Source organism: Astatotilapia calliptera, chromosome 9 (assembly GCF_964374335.1).
Source record: "Astatotilapia calliptera chromosome 9, fAstCal68.1, whole genome shotgun sequence".
Lineage (NCBI taxonomy): Eukaryota > Metazoa > Chordata > Actinopteri > Cichliformes > Cichlidae > Astatotilapia > Astatotilapia calliptera.
The window spans coordinates 30,124,140-30,150,103 of NC_137430.1; the positions used below are offsets into that span (position 1 = coordinate 30,124,140).

Here is a 25,964-nt window from a genome sequence, read left to right on the forward strand (position 1 = left end):
AGCCACACTGCCTTTGCGTCCGGGACCTCTCCGTTCCCCGTGGGTCTCTCACAAGTGACCTGTTTTGTAAAGCTGGACACAAGAGCTTTCAACTCATTAAAATATTCTGCATGAGACCTGTTGCTTGTCCTGGGCTGCTCCACCGGGACCACTGTCCAGGGTGCTGGAAACTGTCTCCCAGTCAGCAGCTCATAAGGGGTGAAACCTGTGGATTGGTTAACAGAACATCTTATGGTCATCAAAGCAATGGGCAGGGCTGCGACCCAATTTAGCCCTGTCTGCGCACAAATTTTAGCCAACTTGTTTTTCAAATTTAGGTTCATCCTTTCTACCTTTCCTTGAGATTGAGGATGATAGACCGTCCCGAACTTATGTTGCACTCCCAACATCCTCTCTACCTCTTGCAAATCTTTATTCTTGAAGTGAGTACCATTGTCTGATCTAATTCTCTTGGGAAACCCATGCCTTGGAATGTAATGATTGATTAAGCACTTAATCACACTTTTCGCATCTTCACATTTGGTCGCCCATGCTTCGGGCCATCCAGTCAGAACATCCACACACACCAACAAATACCTCACCCCACCTGGGCCTGTATCAATCATGTCGGTATAATCAATCACGACCTCTTCTCCTGGCCTTTCTGGCATGAGAAACTTACCAGCTTCAGGTTTTACTGCTGGCTTTGGGTTGTGTGCCCCACAAATTAGGCACGTTCTGGCCTTTTCCAGTATCATCCTTCTCAAATCAGGATGCCACCATCGGCACAAATTTCTCTCCATCTGTTTCACTCCCACGTGACCAAGCCCGTGAGCCTCATTCACCTTTTGTTCCGCCATTTTGGCCGTTAAAGCGGGACGCCCATCTGGCCCCCTCCACAAACCGCCATCTTGCCAGGCTCCTTTGTTTTCCCACACCCCCTTTTCCTCTGGGGATGTCTCCTCCTGAGCCTTTCTAACTTCTTCCATGCTGTTAGTGCTAACCTCCTCTTCTGGGGTTACCTGCACCAGTTGTCTCTGTCCTTTGTAGCCCGCTGCTTCCTTTGCGGCTTCATCAGCTTTCTGATTTCCTTTTGCCACCATACTGTCTGCTTGTGAGTGGCCTTTGCATTTTATAATACTTACCTCGTCTGGGTCCTCCAGGGCCTTTTCCAGTTCCTCCATTTCCTTTTTGTGACAGATGGGTGCATTAGTGGCCGTCCTGAACCCGGCTCTCTTCCACTGAGCCAGTTCCACATGAGCTGCTCCAAACGCATATGCTGAGTCAGTGTAGATGTTCACTCTCATGTTTTTAGCCAACCTCAGGGCTCGAGTTAGGGCTATCACTTCAGCTCTCTGGGCCGACTGTTGTCCCTCAATTTTTCCTGCTTCTTTCACCTGAAACTCAGTTCCTACTCTACAGACTACTGCATAGCCCGCTTTCAATCCTTCTTCATCTCTGTGGCAGCATCCATCCGTGAACCAATCCTCAGCTCCAAGTATGGGCTCTGCCTTCAGGTCTTCCCTGATTTTTCCTTCAACCTGGGCTTTCTTAATACAGTCATGTGGTTCTCCTGACCCCATTAGGTCTGCCATATTTATTCCTTCATGTGTGAATATCAAATTTGGCGCCTCTAAAATTTTGCTCAACCTTTGTTGCGTCAGTGGAGTCATTGTGAATACCTGTGAGTTCACATAGGCCACTACACTGTGTGTGGTAAGCACTTTCAGTGGGTGTTCCCTCACTATGTGTGCTGTTTTCTGAATTATCTTTGCTACTCCTGCTGCGTGTTGTGTGCATGTGGGATGCCTTGCTTCTGTTGAATTTAATCTTATGCTGACATACATAAGTACATCCCTACCTCCCCCTTTTTTCTGAAACAACACACCATTCACAACTCCCTTTGTTTCTGAAACATCAAGATAAAATGCCTCATCATAGTTAGGTGTGGCCAGATCTGTGGCTCTTGACAAATCCTGTTTTAGCGAAATGAACGCTGTCTCTGTGTCCGGCGTCCAAGGCAATTCAGCCTTCAGATTTCGAACACCAACTTTCTTGATCAGGTCCCTTAAAGGGGCCGTTTTACCCGCATAGTTCGGAATGAACTGCCTGCTGTAACCTGTCAAGCCAAGAAAGGAAAGCAACTCCTTCACAGTTCTTGGTTTTGGATGTGTCAGAATTTGGTCTCTGTGTGTGTTCATTAACCCCACTGATCTGTGTGCGATCACCCGGCCCAGGAATGTTACCTCTGGCCGGACCAACTGCAGTTTTTCTTTGCTCACTTTGAAGCCACACTCCGCCAATCTGTTCAACACCACGAGCGATGCTGCCGCACAGGCCGCTGCTGACGGGGCTGCAATAAGAAGATCATCAACATACTGTATTAATGTACAGCCCCCTGGCAGTTGACATGGGGACAATGCCTCTTTCAACACCTGATTAAAAATTCCTGGTGAGAGTGCAAAGCCTTGTGGTAGGCGTGTGTACCTAAATTTCCGGCCTCTGTATGTGAATGAGAAAATGTCTCTGAGTGACTCGTGCAGTGGGAGACAAAAGAATGCATTCGCTAGGTCAATACATGTGAACCACTTTTGGTCTTCAGTTTTGTGCTTCTATTATGGTCTGTTAAATGGTATGTCAGACTTCAGCTGGAACAGGACAGGCGAACAGTTAGCTAGACCTACATCTGTGGGCCCTGCGGACCACAAAGTACCAGGCAATTTTGAGAGCTCAGCTACTGCATCAGGATGATCCATTCTTTCCCTGCCATGTATTCTGGAGATTTCTTTATGTTCTAAGATCACTGCATCGTTGGACAAACAAGTTATGCGATATATTTTACACTTTGGTGCATACCAGACATTTGGAATTTGGGTGCTTTGCCAGCATGCGTTGTCCAGCGCCCGCTTGACCATTGGTCCCAGATCTCTTGGCCCATGACCCTCGTGGACCGCCAATGTAATGTGAGGGGCTGAATCCTCTCCCACATTGTACCAAGGCAGTTGTTCATCAGTAAATTTCACAGCCGCGGCCACACCTTCTGGTCCAACATAAATGTTATGTGTTTGCACATTCCACGTCTGTCCCTCAAGATCAGACTGGAACTGTTCCCGATAGATATCGTTATCTTCCCTATCATAAAAGAGTGTAACGTGGAAAGGATCTCGCGGAGGGGAATAGACGGCCAGGCTCATTATCCAGGGTTTCCACAGCTGATAATGTCTCAAAATGCCTTCTTCCACTAGCCTCCCCCAGTAGATTTCGACAGTGGGTTGTTCAGAGTTCTGGACTAAATATTGAGTCTTTGAAGGTGATCCCAGTTTCACAAGCAGGTCCCTGCCCATGAGATTTTCCAGGCACCTGTGAGGACACCACATATTGGTGCTTCAAAGTCTGTTTTCCCAGCTGTGTCAATGCTGGATCTGTCAATGGCAGTGTCATTGGAATCCCGGAAAAGCCTACCACATTAACTGTGTGACAGGAGAGTGTTGCACTGTCTGGTGTGTCTTTCAATGTTGAGTATGTTGCTCCAGTATCCACCAGGAAGGGCAATTCAGTGCCTTCCACGGTCATTGACAGCATGGGTTCTGCCGTCCCCACGCTGTTCAGTTTCTCCGGGCTCCGTCAGTATTGCTCCCTCTCCCAGCTCCAGTCAGCTACTGGGTACTGGGCGGCTGGTGCTGTATTCGGGTTTGGAGCTTGATATGCTCCCCTGTAAGCAGCTCTTTGTCTTGGGCTTCCTCGTGCCTGGGATTGATAGCCTCGCCTCTGATAATTTCGCTGCGATTCAGGGCATTCTCGGGACCAGTGTCCTTCTGCTCCACAGCTGTAACAGGCAGTCCAAGACACATTGTTAGGATTCCCTGGATTCCGAGCCCTTTGTCCTCCCCTCACGGATCCACCACGCCCTCTCTACGGTCCACCGGTCCCCCAATTCCCTACTGGTTGACGCTGCCTTGGTACATTGGCGGGCCAACGGTCATCAGGGTAGAGACCCGGATCCTGATCTGGCCAGTCAGGCACAGGATCGGGCTGAGGCCTTGCCACCATTATTTTCCTTGCGCTCTCTTTATCCTCTTTCTTTCTGTCTCCTGCTTTGTTTTTTGCTTCAGCCAACTGCAACTTAACCAGCCACGCCTGGACTTCCTCCAACTCTTTCTTTTGTTTGTTTGCCAAATCCTGTTCCTGCTGAAGTCTGTAGGTCACATGTCTATCCCACTGCACCGAGTCTGCAACGGCAAAATCTGGGTTCTTTTCCAAGTCAACTGCAACCTGGTTGGGCAGCCCTGCCAGCACTGCCGAACGAAACCACGCTCTACTTTCACCCTTCCTGTTCCTAACAACCATTGTTCCTTTGCTTTAGCTAAACACTCTCTGGGTGTGTTTTTGGGATCCCAAATAATTTTTGGAATGGCTCCAGAGTTAGGAGTTGGGTACTTCTCCCGGACTGCATCTGCTAAGTCATTCTGCACCTCATGGTATTGTAGGTCATTTGCATATCTGGTTGTTTGAGCTATCTGCTCTACATCTGCTAACCCACCACCCAGCATACAACGTCCGGCCAAAGCGCGAAAATCGCCCAGCGCTAATTCTTCTCCTTCCCAATGTTCTCCCTTGGTTATCGGTGGAAGTTGTTTAACCAATGCTTCCAAATCTCTCACCTTATAGGCGCGATAAACTGGTTTGTTCTTTGGACCTGCTATTAGAGGCAGACTTAAACCAGGGTCAGGAGCTCCTTGTTCAAAACTCACTTTTCTACTCTTTGAGCTCTTAAATATGGGCCGTCTCTGTGCTTGGTCTCTCTTCACACTTCTTTTCCTCAAAATTAGGCTTGTACTTGGTTGAGGTTCAGCTCCTCCATCTTCGTCCTCCTCATCGTCTTCTTCTTCTGATGACGTCGCACGGTCTTCATTCTCCTCTTCTGGCCCTCCCTGCATTACTCTCTGCTTTATAACCTCCAATGCCGTTAATGCCTCTATGGACGCACGTAGGGCCTCATGCATTTGTCCGTACACTTCTCCTTCAGTTTTTAACACCAAGCTCAGAGGTATTTTATCACCCAGCCCTTTCTGTTGGGATGTAATAAGTTTACTTACCTCAACCTCCATCGCTTGGCACTCTTTCTCTGCTGCTTTTAATGCTCCAGGTGAAGCCAAACGAATAGCTTTCTTAAGCTGTTCAAGCTGATCCTTCAGAGGTTTGCATCCCCTTTTCCCACTAGGTGTCGCACCCGAGCTGTCAGCCATTCTCTGAAACACAGACTTACCTCTTCCAATGGCGTTGGTCGACTCCACCTTCTTGGTCTAGGTCACCCAGACACGCTTAACTTTCGGTTTCAGTCTTCGTCTCGCTGTTCTCGCAACCACTGGCTCCTCTTCCCCTGCTCGGTGATACACAAAGTTTAACCCAGCACTTTAGACGCTGTCCTCGCGTTCTCAAGCGTTGACACTCAATCAAAATTATTCGCCCTCAAAGTGTTAATATATGACACCAGCAACCCTTATGCGCAACGCGCTCACCTCCGTATACTTACCTCTCCAATAGTTCCTCGGATTAGTGTTTTTTTCATTTATTTTAAACCCATTAACGGCGCTGCGCGTCCCTTATATACTTTACAGCAACACACCCTCAAGGGTCCCTCAACTTGTCCCGTACTAATAAGTACGTCCCGGACGAGCCCCCAAATGTTAAGATTCAAGAATTGAGAAAGGGTACAAGAGGTGATCGAAAAATAACCACACTGGTCCGGCCGGGTGAAGTCAAACGAAGATTTTAATTCACATGTGGGAAGATCACTGAACACAGCAATTGATCTTCGACTTACTAAAGCACAAACAATTATTTTATAACATCAGGGTTTATTTACTGACGCCCCTTCATGCGTCACAGATACATTTTATACATAGATCAGATCAACATCATCATGACTTTTCACCTAGAAAATCATCTTCTATTTTCATGGCTAGCCCTTCCTGTCTACCTTTCAGTTCTTGTCTTGTTCCTCTTTCTTGCCGAGACACCAAGAAACGGTTCCTCTTTTACCAAGACAATTTTGCAGTTACAGCCAAACATAACTAACCTCTCCTCTAAATAAATCTAATTTAACGTGTGTGTGTGTGTGTGTGTTGACCTCACATGCTCTTTGTGTCACCTCTTCACCTACTGTCTGTGTCTCGTCCTCAAATGCTCTTTCTCAATTCACCTGTTGCACTTCTGACCTTTTACCAGACCAGAAGCTCACTGAGACTATGTGTATGTCTTCTACTAAATAAATGTTTTAACCAAGAACCTCTACTAAAACCTTAATATAAAATGACCTGATATAAGTGTTTTGTAAGCATGTATTGCAATTCCTTCTATGTTCTAGTTTTCCCTCAACATGTATCACCTGAACAGTCACGTCAGTGAGGCTTACGACCTTTAAAGAACCTGAACATCAACTCAAATAAGCACAGATATGCAATATGTATAAAATAGTTATAACTGCACCTGAAATACAAAGTTAATATCATCATAAACATCTTAAGGCCATCTTAAAGCTATCTGTTACATTGTTAAAGCAATGATCATACTGCAGATTATATTATGCTGGTAAAATACTTTTTGTTCATCCCCACAATACATATATATATATATACATATATATATATACATATATATACACTCAACAAAAATATAAACGCAACACTTTTGTTTTTGCTCCCATTCCCCATGGGATGGACGTAGAGACCTAAAATTCATTCCAGATACACAATATAACCATCCCTCCCAAACAGTGGTCACAAATCAGTCCAAATGTGTGGTAGTGGGCACATCTGCTATATTGAGATAATCCATCCCACCTCACAGGTGTGCCACATCAGGATGCTGATCTGACATCATGAGTAGTGCACAGGTGTACCTCAGACTGCCCACAACAAAATAAGGAAAATACTAATAAAATTAAGATAAACAAAATAAATATTCCCTTTAGAAAATTTTTTGCTCCATAAAATAGTTGTTTTCTTTTAGAATCACGCATCTTAGCGGTAGGATATACATGAAAAGAGACACAAATTAAGTGTTTGAGTGAAAATGTAAATTTTTCCACTCTATGGTCAACTGACTCGGTGAATCAAACGACTCAAAGAAACCGATTCACTTTGGTGAGTGACTCATTAAAACTCGATTCAGTAAAAGGAATCGACTTTACTATCACTATGGCTGTATCCCAATTCAGGATCTGCAGCCTTAAAGGCCGCATTTCAAGGCCAATTACGTCACAGCAGCGCGCCGAAGGCTGTCCCAATTCAAAGGCTGCTCGAAATGCGGCCCTGAAATGCGTAAGGCTGTGGCAGTGTAGACTTCGTGGCCCAACATATCCCAGAATGCATAGCGCGGCGATGGGTGTGGATAAATTTGCAGAAAAAAACGGCGGATGAGGGGCGGCCAAAGAGTACACTTTAAGTACTGAATATTATGTCACTTATTTATGTGCAAATGTTTAATAACAAAGAAAATTAAACATTACTGTTGGCCACATGTCGGCAAAGTTATGTGACATTAGTGACGTTTGTACTAACTTGGTTTTAAAGCCTTTACTTTAAAATATACGCCGTTCAATAGCTGAGCTTAATCTTACAGAGAATGATCAAAGCTCATGTAGAAACAAACAAACAAATGAACAAAAGATTTTCTCCTTCATTTCTGTCAAACAAAGCTGTAGGACACGATTCCAGTGGTTAGTATCATGGTTGCTAGGCAACCTGGGCAGCGCAACGGAGGGTTTTTTTTTTTTTTACTTTATTGACAAACAACAGTATCAGCGCAACGGAGGCTAGACCGTCCCATTTCACAAGCCTCACACTTTCGGCCTTAGCGGTCTTTGAGTACGCGGCCCTTGAGGATCGTTGAGGCTGCGTACTTTAAGGCTGCAGACCCCGAATTGGGATACAGCCTATTGCTCACTTGCTTTGCTTGACTGAGGGGACTTCCTGTTCAATAAAGTTTTTTTTTTTTTCCAAAATAAAGGCGTTTCTAAAGTGCATTACTTGGAGCAACCAGAGAGGGTGTTGTAAACACATAACGAATAACAACTGATTGAGAATGATATTTAAGTGATACATTTTACAACTTTTAGTAATAACAGAACAGTGTCAATAATTAAATTACATGTGTCATAAATATTTATGTAATTAATTATTGCCACATTTAATTAATTATTTAAGGGTGTATTTAATTAATTCGTTATGGCAGTCCTGGCGTTCCATAAGATTCTAGAATTACAGGATTTCTGTTAAATAAATCATGTTTACATGAAATAAACAGAAAGGAGTTGTGATAACAAAATCTCATCAATCTCAGCAAACTATCTACTGGAGCGGTAGGTCACTGAAAGTGATCCACTTACATTTTGTTAATTTGATGGAGGTTTGTTTGTTTTGTTCCTGTGAAGAAACGTGTGGTGGACTCGGCCACTGTTTGCTGATATTTCTTAAGGGGTGTCGCCAACTTGTAAACAGGTAACTGAACAACACATATGAAGCCATGTGGGAGGAATATTCCTGCTGCGGTCAGTTGTTCAGTGTAGGGGATGTCCTGTTTTCATCCAGTCTCCCACTTACAATTAGAGATAGGCAGTAACGCGTAATCCGATTACTTTTTTCAAGTAACGAGTAAAGTAAGGGATTACTATTGCAAAAACGGTAATTAGATTTCCGTTACTTTCCCGTAGGAACACTGCGTTACTAAAACCATGATTTTTTTTTTTGCGAGAATGTCTCATAACAGTGACGTAAGCAAGTGCGACGTTTGTGACAACAGCTGTCTGCAGATCAACAATGGATCATATATCGAGTGCTGAGAGAGTATGAGCATGCAGCGTTTAAAGCGTGGAAGTACTGACTTTACTTTGAGTTTGATTCCATAAAAAGTGACAAAAACATTTGTGTCCGCTGAGCGTGGGAAGAAAACTTCTTTTTACAGCGAAAAAAACCCTAAACTTCCAAGCAAGCACCGTGTGCGCTACCACGTTATTGGAAATTCACAGAGAAACACGCGGATTCTTTCACTGACCACTGCGGCACACCTGCACCAGGGTAAACCTCCGCCTACCCAACTCCTGCTTTACAGGTGAAAATAGAGCAACAGGACCGCTAGTCTTTGGTTTCATTTATTTTCTGCTTCACTCACATTTAAGGAACCTAGGATCTAATGCCAAAAGGACAAACTATAAACAAAAGAAAACACAGAGCGCTGTGTCATACGATCCAGGACTGTGACACCGTATTTAATAAAATCAAGTTTTTAAATTGTTTTAGGTGCTACTGTTACGTGTTTGATTCTATTTTGATTTAACATGGAACCCTTGTTAACTGAATGTGCCTACGGCTCCACCCTATTTCAATAGGTACCTCCCACAGGTCGCACTTATTCCGCCAACGATGTGGAGGACCAGTTGTTTTAGATTCAGCAAAATCAAGGCACTCAAAAAGATCCTCTGGAAAAGATTAAAATTCTTGGAACAGAGTTTAATACACAGAATTATATCAACAGGAAGAAAATACAGTTTTTCTTGCCTTCTGGCAGCTGAGGCGAGAAAAAAACAATCCCAGGTTGCAAAAACTTCATTAATATAATTGTAGATAATATTTGACCTAAATATGCGGGTCTTGTGATTTTAAACATGTAGGTTAGATGCTTATCACAGTGATTCCATTATTTAACCACTCCAGTGTATGTATAGTGTATACATGTCAGTATAAGTCAAGTGTATACAGGTATATATGTCATACAGTTGCAGTGGCCTCATTGTTCTGACAAAGAAAACAAACCTATCGACTACACTACACAATGGAAACATGGTAACAAATAGGGATGGGAATCCTTTAAGTTTTATCCGATACCGGTGTCAAACTGGAAATTTTGAAACCGTGCCGGTGCTCGAACCGGAGGTTAAAGAATGGAAAACACAAACTTTGTACAAAAACCTCTTGTGTTTTTATTTTTAGCAGTCTTTTTCTGCAAAATGATAACCAAGTTAGCCTTTTCTGTTGATACAACATACCTCCTTTGGTTGGAACCGGTGCTACACTGGCAGGGCTAGAGGCCAGGACTCCACTCTTCGGGTTCTTGGGGGATATTGCTAACTCCGGGTCCGATAACAGGCACCACAGCTGCAGTAGATGTGCTCGGTGTGAGGTCTTGCAGCAAGCTATCAAATACGGTGCATTTTCTAGCTTTTACAAAAACGCTATGCATCACCAGGTGCTTCATCAGATTCAAGGTGTTACCTCCTTTGCACAGTATCACCTTAAAGCACTTGTTGCAGACTGCTGAGTTTGCATCTTTTGCTGTGAAGTACAGCCAGACTTTTGAGTGCTTCGCCTTGGGCATTTTCAATCTGTAGCTCTGTTGCAGGGTGTTTTGGTACAATTCTTTATTCATGGCTGTGTTTTGGGGCAAAATTGTGAGCCGACTCCCTTGAATGAAAAGCAACCCCACACATAAATGGTCTCAGGATGCTTTACTGTTGGCATGACACAGGACTGATGGTAGCGCTCACCTTTTCTTCTCCGCAAAAGACTTTTTCCCAAACAATCGGAAAGATGCTTCATCTGAGAATATGACTTTGCCCCAGTCCTCAGCCGTCCATTCACCGTGTTTACATGTTTTTCAATAAATTAAATCATGTTAACATGAAATGAACAGAAAAGGAAAATTGTGACAACAAAATCTCTTTCTGACTTCTTTAGAAATATGTATTTTTCCAGCTCCAGTCCGTAAAGTTAATCTCCAACAAGTAGGACAAAGGATCTGACCTGCAGCTCAGACGGGATCTACCCTCACCCTGAGCTCACCTGGTCCACCAGCCCTTCATCCAGCATCACTAACAACAACACAACAGCCCATCAGACTGAGCAGCAGCTTTACAGCACTGGCAGAAACAGGAAGAGAGCAACCTTCAGAAAAAGAGATTATACATCCATCCATCCAGTGGAACATTTTAATCAGATCTTTATAGGAGATTCGATCTGAACTCTGTGGAGCCTGATCTCAAGGGTTTTAAGTCTGACACTGAAACCAGAGGATCTTTCTGTCTCTGCAGATTCACTGTGATCCAGTGATGGGAGTGATTTCAGTCCTGAGTGATCACGCTGATGTTTGCACAGAGCAGACAATGAGGTGAATGTTTTGGCACATTGGTAACAGTGAAACAGTTTATTAGTAACGTGGGATCGTTTGTGTTTGGAGTATGAACTGAGATTCCTGAAGCTCTTGTCACACTGGTCACAGCTGTAGTTTCCTTCCATGTGTGTACGTTCATGCTTGTTACGATGACCTGATCGTGAGAAGCTTTTTTCACAGTGTCTGCACTTGTATGGTTTCTCTCCTGTGTGGACTCGTTTGTGTGTTTTAAGGTGACTTGCAGTGGTGAAGGATGACCCACACTGATCACAGAGGTGCTTTTTAACCCCACTGTGAATCAGTTCATGTCGTTTTAACTCAGTTGGTGTGGGGAAGCCTCTCCCACATTCTTTGCAGTATTTCAATTTGTCTCCAGTGTGTCTACGTTGATGTATTTTTAGGGAGACTTGCCGACTGAAAGTTTTTCCACAGAGGTCACAACGAAAGTCTTTCCCACCACCACGGTGATGACAGGGTTGAGAACTGGATCCATCTGTGTCGCTCTGCTTCTAAACAAAGACACAAAGACAGTGTAAGTCAGTCCTTCAACATTTTTATCCTGAACGTCGCCTGAAATAAAGAGCATCTCTGCAGACGTCCAATTACATTTTACTGTTTCAGTTAACACAGATAAAAATATAAATACATACCTCACAGTAACTGCACTTGGAGAGTGTCTTTCTGGTGTGGATCTTTTGGTGTTGTTTCAGGTGATGTGGAGCTTTAAAAGTCTTCTCACACAGGTCACATTTATAAGGTCGTTCCTCAGTGTGGGTAAACATGTGTAGTTTTAACTGCCTGTTGGTTGTACACTGTCTGCCACACTGTTCACAGCAGTACACATCATGTCCGGTGTGGATGCGTAGGTGTGTATTTCGGTACCCTCTCTGGCTGAAGGTTTTTCCACAAATCTCACAGCTGTATGCCTTAATTCCAGAGTGGGCAACTACATGCGTCTTTAAGTGGCTACTCTGAGTAAAAGCTCTGCCACACTGATCACAGCTGTACGCTTTAACTCCACTGTGGATGAGTTGGTGTGATTTTAGGGAAGCCTTCAAGGAAAAAGACTTTCCACACAAGTCACAGCTGAACGGTCTCTCTCCAGTGTGGATGACCTGATGAAGTTTTAGTGTAAACTTCCTAGCAAACTCTTTTCCACACTCGTCACAGGTGTGTGTTTTCTCTCTCTTTCTTGGTTGAGGTTTGTCGGCCTCCTGAGAATGCTGACTTCTCGCTCCATGTTGGTCCTGCAGTGACAGAGATACAAACAGAGGCAGTGAGTGAAATGCAGTCGTGGAACAAACTCAACCTTCAAACTCCCTCCATTAACAATAGTTTTAAACCTGAAGGTGGAGTGTGGCACCAAACACCTTAAAGGTCTCTTATCCCCACCTGCTGGTAGTTCTAACACATTACATCCAACCTGCTGTTAAAAATAATTCATGACTAGGGATGGGTATCGTTTAGGTTTTATCCGATACCGGTGCCAAATCGGTACTTTTGAAACGGTGCCGGTGCTCAAACGGTACTCAAACCGGTGCTTAAAGAATGGAGAACACAAAATTGTTCCAAAAACCTCTCAAATCAAATCAAATCAAATCACTTTTATTGTCACATCACATGTGCAGGCACACTGGCACAGCACATGCGAGTGAAATTCTTGTGTGCGAGCCCCACAAGCAACAGAGATGTGCAAACACAACAACACAAACGAGCAAAATACAAGAATGGCCAACCTGAAACTAATAAATATATGTACAATATATAATAGTGTATGCATTTCTGGATGTGTATACTAAATATTTTCCTACGTGTGTGTGTGTGTGTGTGTGTGTGTGTGTGTGTGTGTGTGTGTGTGTGTGTGTGTGTGTGTGTGTGTATACACATTTTTACAAATTAAATAGTAAAAAAAAAAAAAATAAATAATAATAATAATAATAATAATAATAATAATAAAATATATAAAATATACAGAGTTGAATATGTGCAAAACAAGTGGCATTTATATACAGTGTGGAGTGCATAATGTTGAAGTTCCAGTAGTGGAGCTGAGGTGTCTATGACGTGTTCAGCAGTCTGATGGCCTGATGGAAAAAGCTGTCTCTCAGTCTGCTGGCACGGGACCGGATGCTGCAGAACCTCCTTCCTGATGGAAGCAGTCTGAACAGTTTATGGCTGGGGTGACTGGAGTCCTTGATGATCCTCCCCGCTTTCCTCAGGCAGCGCTTCCTGTAGATGTCTTGGAGGGAGGGAAGCTCACCTCCAATTATCTGTTCAGAGCACCGCACTACTCGCTGGAGAGCTTTGCAGTTGTAGGCGGTGCTGTTGCCATACCAGGTGGTGATGCATCCAGTGAGGATGCTCTCAATGGCACAGTGATAGAAGGTCCTGAGGATGCGGGGGCTCATGCCGAATCTTTTCAGTCTCCTGAGAAAGAAGAGGCGCTGCTGGGCCTTCTTCACTGTTTTGTTTGTACTGACCACGTAAGATCCTCAGCCAGATGTACTCCAAGGAACCGGAAGCTGCTCACTCTCTCCACAGCAGCGCCGTTGATGGTGATGGGGGTGTGTACTTCTCTGCACCTCCGGAAGTCCACTATCATGTTTTTTGTAAAAAGATAACAATGTTAGCCTTTTCTGCAGCTATGGGGCATATATGGTATCACTCTTGGCTGGAAGCAGTGCTTAAACAATGGAAAAAACACAAACTTTGTCCAAAAACCTCTCATGTTTAACTGTTTTCCACTTTTTCTTTGGGCATTTTAGCCTTTTTGGCCAGGGTGAAGGGAGTATCTGCCATCAAACAAGAAGACAGCCGCATGTAGCTATGATGATGTTTGCTAGTTCACCTTACATGCATTAATGTAATAACGTGGTTAGCCTACCCAACGTAAATTACACACGAACAACATTAAACTACTCACGCAGAGAAGAACGGCTGCTGCTGCCATCATCATCCTCATCATTTCTGCTACACTGGCAGGGCTAGGGGCCAGGACTCTCCTCTTCGTGTTTTTGGGGTATGTTGCATAACAGGCAACCCACCCGCAGTAGATGTGCTCGGTGTGAGGTCTCGCAGCAAGCTATCAAATACGGCGCATTTCTGGGCTTTTAAAAAAAAAAACGCTATGCGTCGCCAGGTGTTTCATCAGATTTGAGGTGTTACCTCCTTTGACAGTATCACAGTATCAGCTTAAAGCACTTGTTGCTGCTGAGTTTGCATATTTTGCTGTGAAGTACAGCCAGACTTTGACCGCTTCGCCTTGGGCATTTTTAATCAGTAGCTCTGTACCTAGGCCCGCCTATTATCCTCGGAAACGTAAAATGATTGGCTAGAAGTGTATCACAGCTCAGGAAAAAAAAGCACCAAAATAAAGCAGCGAAATGTGCGCTGCTTTTCGGTCTGGTTACTACCGTTTATGTCAGAACGACACCGGTACCCATCCCTATTCATGACTGTTCAAACACTAAAATCATGCCCATCCCTCCTGCTGTACACAAACATTAAGACTAGCATGCTAACACACTCAGAAAAGTAATAAATGTTTACCAGGTCTATACTTTTTTTTAATATTTCACGTTAATAGCATTTCAATTTGTATGAGCAAAAAAACTCAAAAAGGGGAAAATATACAGACTTAATGTGTTTACTGCCTGATACCGGGCTACCGTTGTGGTGCTTTGAACGTGTTTTTGCAGTGATGAACCAATATTAAGTCTGTTCGAACGACAATAATACCAATAATAAATAATAATATTATTATTAATAGTAATCAGAATAATAAAAACAACAACAACAACAATAATAATAATGTACTTCCACAGCATGTCTTTTATCCCAACCACTCTCTGCAGATGGCCCCGCCCCTCTGTGAGCCTCCTTCTGCTGGAGGTTTCTTCCTGTTAAAAGGGAGTTTTTCCTTCCCACTGTCGCCAAAGTGCTTGCTCAAAGAGGGTCATATAATTGTTGGGTTTTCTCTGTATGTATTAATGTAGGATCCACATTACAATAAAAAGCACCTTGAGGACGACTGTTGTTTTGATTTGGTGCTGTATAAATAACACTGAATTGAAAATGTAATTAATACTACTACTAATAATAACGAATAACAATTGCTTGTGACTTCTTAATGTTTGTAAACACAATTTAAAAATACATAATAAAATGCAACACAGTCATATAACAGGTTGGGAGGATGAGAGTTTTAGACGTGACTGATTATTTGGTGAAACTGTGATATTTTCCTCACCTCCTGTGTTGAGCTCATTGTTTCCTCTGTAGTGACTCAGCTGAGTTCAGATGGCTGAAAATGTTCCTCTGCTGCTCCGTCAGACTCTTCTCCTCCTGCTGATCAGCTGGGACACAAAACAGATCTTTGTTAGGCTCCACACTGCACTGAAGAGTCAAAGTGTCTCATATGTTCATCTGACAACACAAAGTACAAATTTCACTCTGATTGCTTGTAGAAATCTTGTGAGACGTGTTGTGCTGCAAAGTGAGGAAACTCTCTCACTCACTTATACTTCAGGAGGAACTTTGTGACATTGGCTCTAATATTCTAAGCAGCCCTTTACTATGACAGGGCCAGAAAGTCCTATTTGAAGGTTTGGGAGAAGGACCATGTTAAAGGTGGATTGGGGTTTATACACTTTGTTATGATACAGGTAAGGCTGTAAGAGCCTGAGAAGGTGTCCTGAATGAAGCTCTAAAACCAGTTTTCAGCTAACGACTCTGCTTCAGTCTGGAAAACAGCAACTACAAGTTTAAAGACTCCATCAACAATTCACACCCAGCAACAGCCTGAACAGCTCCTCCTGTGGTTTCCACAAACAGGGACAGACCTGTTACTCCCCCACCCCACAATTTCAAATCCTTCAGCCCCCCAGTCCCACCACCTCCACCATTCCCCGACGACCACTGATCAAAGCTCATTGATCAAATGCTGTGATTGCAGCGACTCCCCAACTCTCTGAATGGTACTCATGGCCATTGATCAGCGGTCTTTGATTAATGAGCTTTGATCAGTGCTTTCCTTCCTGCTTTGACTGCAGCCATAGCTGGACTGGCCATTGGGCATTTGCCCGGTGGGCTGCTGGCGATTTTTTGTTTTTATGGACCGATCGATTTTTTTTTTTTTTTGGAAGGGTGTAAATAATGAAAGGTGTTGGAAAGGAGGGCCAAAAATTAGGGCCAAAAAGAAACAAGGCCTTCAGGCAGACGCTGCTAAATGTGTAAAAATAATTGAAATGTTTGGCGGTAGCTATAGCATAGCTTCCACAGATTTAGCAACATCAGCAAGTGGTGGAGGCCAGCAGGTGGATAAGGGAAAGGGGAGGCAAGAGGAGGAGAGACCCGAGGCGGCCGCCGGTCATAGTGGCTTAGGAACTGAACTTCAGGTAAGAAGTTATGACCTGGGCCCTATTTCAGGAAGCCGGTTTAGAAAACTCAGAGTGAAAAATGATACTCATGGTTGAGTAACCCCGAACTGTCCAACTGGGAATATTCGGTTTCAGAAAGGCTGATAACAAGTAGTTCAATCAACGCGGAGTTGCTTTAACCCCAAGTTAAGCGCGCACACGAGGATACATAAAGCCCTGATCAGTGGAGCACAGATTAAGCGAGTCACCATGGAGACGGAGGGAAAGAAGGCGTGGTCAATGTATTTTACAGCGCTTGAGGCCAAAATTCTGATGGCAGCATATGCCGATAACATGCAAATTTTGCAGAAAAAAAGTAACACAGCTTCAGCTGCAAAAGAAAGGGAGCATGCATGGCAAAACATAGCCGACAGAGTCAATGCGTGAGTGTTAATTTAAACATTGATCTAGGGATTTCCACCCATTTAACACGTTATTTTATTATATTTTATTTTATTTTTTATTTCATACATTTTATTTTGTGACGTGATGTGAGCGCAGGTGCAACCCAACAGGCCCCAAACGTTCCTGGCAGCAAGTAAAAATGAAATATAAAAATATAGTCCGAACAGGTAAGGTGAAATTGTATTATGAGCTATAGTGCTTGGTCTGTTTGTCCGATGTAAATCAATTGCAGTTAGAGGCTACATTAATTTTCTTTCTGTAAGCACTTATTGAAATTATCTGAGCACATTTCAAGTACATATTTGCTTACTCTGTATGCTCAAATGTGACCCGTTATAGCCACTAGAAAAAAAGCAGAAGCCCGAAAAACAGGTGGGGGTCCTCCACCACCACCACTCACAGAGGCTGAGCAGTTGGCTTCCACATTTGTGATAATGTTGGCAGCATCACATATGATCTTCACAGTGCAGAGAACACAAATTAGCATCCATTACTATAATGAAATAATTTGTTAGTTTGAAATGCTACAGGGAACTATGTACCTGTACATTAATGCTGTGGAAAGACTTCCTGTTCACATAGTCTCCTTCATTTACTGAAGGAGCAATGATTGGAATGTGAGTGCCATCTGTACAGCCAATCACGCCTGGGAACCGTGAAAATAAATGTAAAATTTAAGTAGTAGTTCAAATATCACCACATCATAAATTAAGTTTTGTTCATCCTGCTACCTGCAATTTTGTGGAATCCCTCTTTGATAAATCTTGTGGGTCTATGACCGGGGAACACCACAGACGAGTACAGGAGACGTTTCAGTGCAACTGTAACATTCCTGACTGCGCGACAGACGGTAGCCTTGGAAACGTGCTCAGCATCACCAATATTATACAGAAAGCTCCCGTTTGCAAAAAACCAAAGTGCAATACAAATAATATCAGAATCAGAATGGGTTTTATTGCCAAATGTTGAGCAGGTTTACAACATTAGGAAATTGCTGCGGTGCTTCAGTGCAAACATACTGTCATAAATTACGCTTAAATAGACATGAAAATAAAAATAAGAATAAGAATTAAAAGTGCTAAGTAGATAGATATATACATGAGTGCAGGTGGTGATCAGTGCCAAACATGGAATGATGCAGTGAACACAGCGTAGGGTCATGTGTTAGTGGTGGGAACAGTCATACGGTTATTGTTCATGTGTCCAACAGCAGAGGGGAAGAAACTGTTCTTATGGCGAGAGGTACTGGTGCGAATGGATCGGAGCCTCCTGCCTGAGGGGAGCAGGTCAAACAGACTGTGTCCAGAATCCATGTATGTACAGAACTGAGAGAATGTCTACGATGTGTCACATGAGCAATATTAGGCCTGAGGATGTTATTCAAATAAATTATAGATTGTGCTGAAAAACGGTAACGTTCACACAGAAAATCATCAGGAAATAATAAAATGTCCAAACGCGCTCTAATCACTCTCTCCCGGCGGAGAGCTCTGCGGAGAATTTGGGCTTCAACATCTACTGGCTCTTCAAGGAAGGAGCACGCCATGTCTGACACTTCCTACAGTCAGGTTTCCGACACAGAGGCGGAGAACGTCAGGGTTAGTTGAAGTAAACCTGCTAGGGAGCAGGTTAGCTTCACGGAGTGTGTCGTCATAGTAACTCACTCAGGATTAATCTAAACTCGCTTTGTGAAACCAAAAACCCAGAGTTTTCGTTAACTCAGGGTATACTTACTCAGAGTTTGCACTAAACCGGCTTCCTGAAATAGGGCCCTGGTGTCTATCTGTGTCAGATATAAACCAAGTTTAGTTGTAGTTTGTTTTCGTTGTGCTGACTTTTTACAGTTGCTTAGAAGAACTGGTACTGCGTACTAGCTAGCATGACGGAGTTTATATACTGCTGGGCGGGTGCTATGAAGTTACTGATAGTAAATTTTATTTTACGTTTAAGGTTAGTTTCTCAAACTCCTCAAAATTTTAACAAATTGTGCCAATCCTTACATGTTGCACCAGGCTGATTTATCATCAAAAGTGGAGAAGTCTGTGACAGAGGAGACAGAAGAGCAGCAGAGAGAGATGGAGATGGAGAGAAGACTTTATGTCATCCATGAGGGATGCATTTGACATGTTTCACATATTATAGCTCAACAAGTTACTTATAGCAATTTAAATACGAGCAATCAGTTTTTGGCACATACCGGCTATTGCAGTTAATAATACAACAGCTTCTTGCCATTTTTTGCGTTTCTTTTTATCGCTGTGTAACTGAGTTCAATTGAAAGCCTGCATGCGCTAGTACCTCTTGCCACAAGTTCCCAGAATCCTTTGCGGTTTTACCCCTGAATGACGTCACATTTTTGGTGGGCCGGTGTTCCAGATCTACTGGCGTTTAGATCAACTGGCGTTGGTCGAACAGATGTGTGGCAGACTTGTGTTTCAGGAGCTACTACCGACAAACCAGCAAAAAAAAACGCCAAATGTGTCACCTGTGACACTTGTGAGGTTATCTCAAACACACTCCGTCAGTCTTGATGCTGTTGAACAACAAAATGTTTAAAATGTGGCGAGTTTACCTGGTGATATCCTCATTCGCGACGCGATCGCGAAAACAGCAAACAATTAACACCACGCCGATGTTGTTCACAGGACAGCAAGAGTAAACGATCGGGAGACTCTTGTCGTCGTTATCGTTCCCCTCGCACGTTTTATTTCTCCGGTTTCAGCGATTTTGCTTCACAACTAAAGCGAGCAGTTTACTTTGTGTGCACTAACATGGAGTCGAATCAACCAGCGCCACCTCTGGCCAAGTGCCACAGCCTACAGCCAGATCAACCTGTGACACACATCTGCACCACGTTTGATTTCGTTTCTTGCACAACACATTTGTACCTTTCAATTGTGTCTGTTTGTGTATCATGCAAATAAACCTTTGAAAAGAATGAAATGATATCATATATTTCTTATTGGCCTACATTTGTACAAAATTCCAAATTATATACACAAAGTCATAGAAATCACCACTCCAATTGGTCATTATGAGTTTAATATTCTCTTTTCCCATAACAATGAAATACACCTTGGACAAATATGACACATCAATATTTCATTAGTGTTGTCACATCACATCCTGTAAGCATCGTCTGTCTGTGTCTTTTCCCTGGAAATTAATATTTCCAGCCAATATAGGCAATTCATCAACATGGCTGGAGAGTTGGTAGTTATATATAAAGTCAGTGACTCAGGTGTGTCGCTTGGTTTGTCATCTGTTTGTGAGACTGGAGGAGACGCAATCTTTTGTTTTAAATCTTAGTTAGGAAGATTCCTGTTTTAAAACAAGCACGTTTTGTGAGAAATGCAAGTACAACATCTGCAGAAAGCACACAGTTACATTCTGTCCATCATGTGGACAAAATTGAAAATGTTGAGCATTGAAAAACTGAGAACGTTGGGCAAGTTCAAAAGAAATGTGTTTGTAAGAACGAAAAACCAAATTGTTCCTAAAATAGTTATGGAAAGTCTAACTGTTGTATGTCTGTGTTCTACATGTTTATCTGATGGGAAATAAAGTTGCTATTGTTTTATTGCAGTTTTTAAACAATTCTGAGTGGATTTACACAGTACGGATCTAAATGACCCGCAACAAAATCAATGTCATTTTTTTGTTCTTCAACATAATACAAGGGTTCATTTCATTTCAACTTGCCTATGATCTTCAATTTGTAGCAGATCCACTATCACACTAGAGCAGTTTCAAATGGAGGTCAGTCCACTGCTGCCACCTGTGGCCAAGTGCCACAGCCCACTACTAGATTAACTTGTGACATCTTCACCTGCTGCTATGATGACATTGAGAAGAGGCTGAGTGGCTGCACTTACCCCTGGTACATCCAAATCTACCCACAAACATGTTGAAAGATGCAATGGCAGCAATGTGGATTGTCAACGCTAAAAACAATCAGTAAGCAAAGGCAACAGGGATCACTTTTTACTGTTTAATTAGCACCCACAACATTTGTAGTCGCCTTCTGCACAGGGGAAGTCCACACACACTGTGTGGTACCACTTTCCACAGAAGGTGCATTCAGTCTGCAAGATTGAATGAGATTGTCCACAAGTGCCACAGCCTACAGCCAGATCAACCTGTGACACACATCTGCAGCACGTTTGAATTCGTGTCATGCACAACACATTTGTACCTTTCAATTGTGTCTGTTTGTGCGTCATGCAAATAAACCTTTGAAAAGAATGAAATGACACTAATATTTCACTAGTGTTGTAACATCACATGTCGTTAGCGTAGTCTGTCTGTGACTTTTCTCTGTGAACAAACATTTTAGAGTTGGTTGTTATATACAGTCTGTATAAGTGTGGTTAATCTAATAAACATTTGTAAGGAGATGGCAGTTACTGTGAATGTACAGCAGGTGATTAGTAATAAACAGTCAGACAATGACTCTGACAATCTCATTCAGTCTTGCAGATCGAATGCACCTTCTGTGGAAAGTGGTACCACACAGTGTGTGTGGACTTCCCCTGTGCAGAAGGCGACTACAAATGTTGTGGGTGCTAAATAAACAGAAAGAATTGATCCCTGTTGTCTTTGCTTACTGATTGTTTTTAGCGTTGACAATCCACATTGCTGGCATTGCATCTTTCAACATGTTTGTAGGTAGATCTGGATGTACCAGGGGTAAGTGCAGCCACTCAGCCTCTACTTAATGTGATCATAGAAACAGGTGCAGATGTGTCACAAGTTAATCTAGTAGTAGGCTATGGTACTTGGCCACAGGTGGCAGCAGTGGACTGACCTCCATTTGAAACTGCTCCAGCTGCTGTGTGATAGTGGATCTGCTACAAATTGAAGATCATAAGCAAGTTTTGGAAATCAACCCTTGTATTATGTTGAAGAACAAACAATTGACATTGATTTTGTTGCGGGTCATTCTGACCCATACTGTGTAAATCCACTCAGAATTATCCAAAAACTGCAATAAAACAATAGCAACTTTATTTTCCATCAGATAAACATGTAGAACACAGACATACAACAGTTAGACTTTCCATAACTATTTTAGGAACAATTTGGTTTTTCGTTCTTACAAACACATTTCTTTTGAACTTGCCCAAATTCTCAGTTTTTCAATGCTCAACATTTTCAATTTTGTCCACATGATGGACAGAATGTAACTGTGTACTTTCTGCAGATGTACTTCTTGCATTTCTCACAAAATGTGCTTGTTTTAAAACAGGAACCTTCCTAACTAAGATTTAAAACAAAAGATTTCTACGTCTCCTCCAGTCTCACAAACAGATGACAAACCAAGCGACACACCTGAGTCACTGACTTTCTTAAATCCACTCACTCTCACTGGCTGTTTATTACTAATCACTGTAACTGCTATGAATTCACAGTAACTGCCATCTCCTTACAAATCTTCATTGGATTAACCACACTTATACAGACTGTATATGTTGCCCCCTGGTGTGACAGGTGCCTGGGAGGGGTGCGATCCTAGATCCCACAGCTGTGTATTGAAATAAAGAGGCACAGATCATGAACTTGTTTACAATTCAACTGCAGGATTTATTCTGCAGATTTGCCTCCCAGGGGGGTTTATGCTCCTCCTGGCCGCTATGCGCCACCTAGTGATATTTTTTTAAGTAATGCCATGGAAGATGTAAAGTGTAATTAGAAAATACTGAATAAACACTGAACGATATAACAAAGACCAAAATATAACTGGGGTGTTCCCTTTTTTCATTGTATGAAGACATAAACTGAACTAACATCCCCGTAAGTCTTTTTATCTCTTAACTTTTTAACTATTAGTGTAATCCAGATTTACCAGCCACACATTTCAACTTAAACACATATGTTAACCTTTTACATATATAACTCTCCAGCCATGTTGATGGATTGCCTGTATTGGCTGGAAATATTCATTTCCAGGGAAAAGACACAGACAGACGATGCTTACAGGATGTGATGTGACAACACTAATGAAATATTGATGTGTCATATTTGTCCAAGGTGTATTTCATTGTAATGGAAAAAGAGAATATCAAAATCACGATGACCAATTGGAGTGGTGATTTCTATGACTTTGTGTATATAATTTGGAATTTTGTACAAATGTAGGCCAATAAGGAATTGTTACGAGTTCAAAAATTGGGGATGGAGACAAGAGGAAAAACCACAATAACAACACTGGTCCAGCCTAAACATTCACATGCTTTCTCTCACACGGCGCCTAAGCTACGACCTTGGCTCCCTGTTTATCTGCTTCTGCTGAGATGGGGCAGAAAACTCCAGCATGTTCCGTTCTCTTCTAATCAGACAAATAAGGCGATGACTTTCTGCAAACAGTATTTCTTATAACATCATAAAACAATATCATTCATCCACAATAAATCAGCAGTCTAATGTAATGCAAATCAGTTTAACAAATGCAATAGTTATCACCTTCTTCTGATTCAGGAGAATAATGCCAACTAAGACTACATAATAATTCATATGATATCATTTCATTCTTTTCAAAGGTTTATTTGCATGACGCACAAACAGACACAATTGAAAGGTACAAATGTGCATGACACGAATTCAAACGTGGTGCAGATGTGTGTCACAGGTTGATCTGGCTGTCGGCTGTGGCACTTGGCCAGAGGTGGCGCTGGTTGATTCGAGTCCATCATAGTGCACAAAGTAAACTGCTCGCTAGCAAAAACGCTGAAACCGGAGAAATAAACCGTGCGAGGGGAACGATAACGACGACAAGAGTCTCCCGATCGTTTACTCTTGCTCTCCTGTGAACAACATCGGCGTGGTGTTTATTGTTTGCTGTTTTCGCGATCGCGTCGCGCATGAGGATATCACCAGGTAAACTCGCCACATTTTTAAACATTTTGTTGTTCAACAGCATCACGACTGACGGAGTGTGTTTGAGACAACCTCACAAGTGTCACAAGTGACACATTTGGCGTTTTTTTGCTGGTTTGTCGGTAGCAGCTCTGCCACACATCTGTTCGACTAACGCCAGTTGATCTAAACGCCAGTAGATCTGGAACACCGGGTCGATTTTTTGTCCCAGTCCAGCCCTGCGTGTGATGCAAGTATGTGTAGTGTTGAGCGCGTGATCAGTGGTGAGACAAACAATTAACGGAACTTGACCTTTCTATACTCGTGGCTCACTTACATTTCTAAACTATTCGTTTGCACACTTACACACACCCAGCTGCTGTTTCCTGTTTTGCTACACTCTGGAGAGCCTCGCCTTTAACGGTCTCCTCTCACAGAGAGCAACAGAAAACTTCGCAAAACTCGAGATTGACTGAACTCAGTTCAAAGTTACCTTGACACTTACCTTTAGATGTGAGAGGTAGCAATGGTCCGCTTGAAGCTGACGCTCCGGTGCGTGTGTCAGAAAACTCAACACGCTGCGTCAGAAGCACTGTGTCGAGGCTTGATTCGTTTGGCCAGAGTCACGTGATTAGTGACGTCTGAAGCTTCATTTAGAACGTACCTTTTTTTTTTAAGTTTGACGAGCATCTTGACTTTTAGTCTTTGGATCAAGGGCGTAGATTTGGCATGGACGGAAGGGACGCGTCCCCACCAATATCCAGCGATTATTGAATTGTCCCCACCAATAATTTGATCTCTTCGAGTAAAGAAAAACAAACCCGATAGTAAGTAAAAACGATCTGTCAGCTTCTCATTCAGCGAGTGGTGCAGAAAGAGTTAAATTAGTTCTCTACTGGAGTCCTACGTCATGTGACAAATATGGCCAATGTGATTGGCTGTGCCTTTCAGGGAGCTGCGTTTAGTTTCAGCAGCTGCAAACCTGCGCTGCGAGGAGGATGGCAGCAAAGAGGAAGAACCTGGATATAAGAAATTATTGCAGGGTAAATGTCATTTAGAGATTTGTAAACATATTCTAATAATATCTTTAACAGGAGTGACTGATTTTAAAAATATGATTCTTTATGTCTGTGTAATATTTCATTAATCTCTGTTACTCTGTTATTTCTCTCTAGACTCAACCTTGTTTTCCCTATAACACACAGTTATACATCACATATTATAAATCTGACTTTGATAAATATTTAGATCATGTGAAAACACAGACCAGCTCTCTATGAACAGTGTGAAGCAGGAGTGTCAAACTCATTTTCCATCAGTGTAAAGAAGTTACATATTTAACTGTTTTTCTACATGATGAAGAAAAAGCTGCTGTCAGCATGACTCTGAACCAAAGTGGGGGAAAATGTGCAAGATTACAGAAAAAAGTTTTTGTAGCTTATTGCACAAACTGAAAACAGAAACTTTTCTGACATGAATTAGTTTGAATGGGTATAAGGACGGTTTTTATCTGTTGGAAATGCTGTAAAACTTGAAAGTCTGCTTGTGCTTGTTTGCAGTGAGCAGCAGATCAAACAAGTTAATAATTATAACTGGCTTCAAACACACATTCAAGCCTGTGAGACTCATTCAGACACTCAGTGAGCCACGACTCTTTGTTACAAGCACACATTTCTGTCACGGTCCTGGGGTCCGTTCTTCATACCTCGCTTACTACATCCAAGATCAAATGACACATCCAAGACCAAATCATCGCGCTAACTCTGAGCTCGCTATTCCGGTTCCCCGAACACACCTGTTGTTGACGATTAGTTTAGCTGGATGAAGTAATGTGAGATCACTGGGTGGCCCAACAGGGGCTACGCATCAATAGTAGAAACATTGATTGGCAACCCTTTGATTGGTCGGCGAAAATGTCGAAGGAGCGCGCTCTGTATTTTTTGGCAGCAGAGCAAGAACTCTTAAGTGAGGGATTTCAGGAGTTTCAGAGTTTAATCAGAACGCAAGGGAACACTGCAAAGGCTGCAAAAGCAAGGAGAGAGGGCTGGCAGAAAGTTGTTGACAAATTAAACTCGTAGGTGATTTAATAATAACAATAATAATGGATTGGATTTATATAGTGCTTTACAATGCCACTATTCA

General features: G+C 42.6%; 2 protein-coding genes and 1 long non-coding RNA gene across 3 annotated transcripts in view; all 3 read right to left on the reverse strand.

The window, feature by feature from the left end:
* LOC113029452 (protein NYNRIN-like) overlaps window positions 1–4,326 on the reverse strand; it is a 5,803-nt gene extending 1,477 nt beyond the window's left edge. Inside the window, exons 1-5 of the mRNA XM_080305839.1 lie at window positions 3,957–4,326; window positions 3,640–3,805; window positions 2,836–3,339; window positions 2,664–2,674; window positions 1–2,332 (exon numbers count right to left, since the gene is read on the reverse strand). The exon at window positions 1–2,332 is cut by the window's left edge and continues 1,477 nt beyond it. Of these exons, the coding sequence (XP_080161965.1) occupies window positions 1–2,332; window positions 2,664–2,674; window positions 2,836–3,339; window positions 3,640–3,805; window positions 3,957–4,326 (3,383 nt within the window). The remainder of the gene's footprint in view (window positions 2,333–2,663; window positions 2,675–2,835; window positions 3,340–3,639; window positions 3,806–3,956) is intronic.
* Window positions 4,327–5,733: 1,407 nt separating this feature from the next.
* LOC113029474 (uncharacterized) overlaps window positions 5,734–25,964 on the reverse strand; it is a 71,691-nt gene continuing 51,460 nt past the window's right edge. The window contains exon 5 of the mRNA XM_080306632.1: window positions 5,734–11,654. Within this exon, the coding sequence (XP_080162758.1) occupies window positions 10,968–11,654 (687 nt within the window). The 3' untranslated portion in view covers window positions 5,734–10,967. The remainder of the gene's footprint in view (window positions 11,655–25,964) is intronic.
* LOC145431166 (uncharacterized) lies at window positions 12,730–24,812 on the reverse strand. Its single transcript, XR_013911500.1, has 3 exons — window positions 24,328–24,812; window positions 15,395–15,500; window positions 12,730–13,740 (listed from the first exon to the last, which is right to left on the reverse strand). It is a non-coding gene; the product is annotated as an uncharacterized LOC145431166 (long non-coding RNA).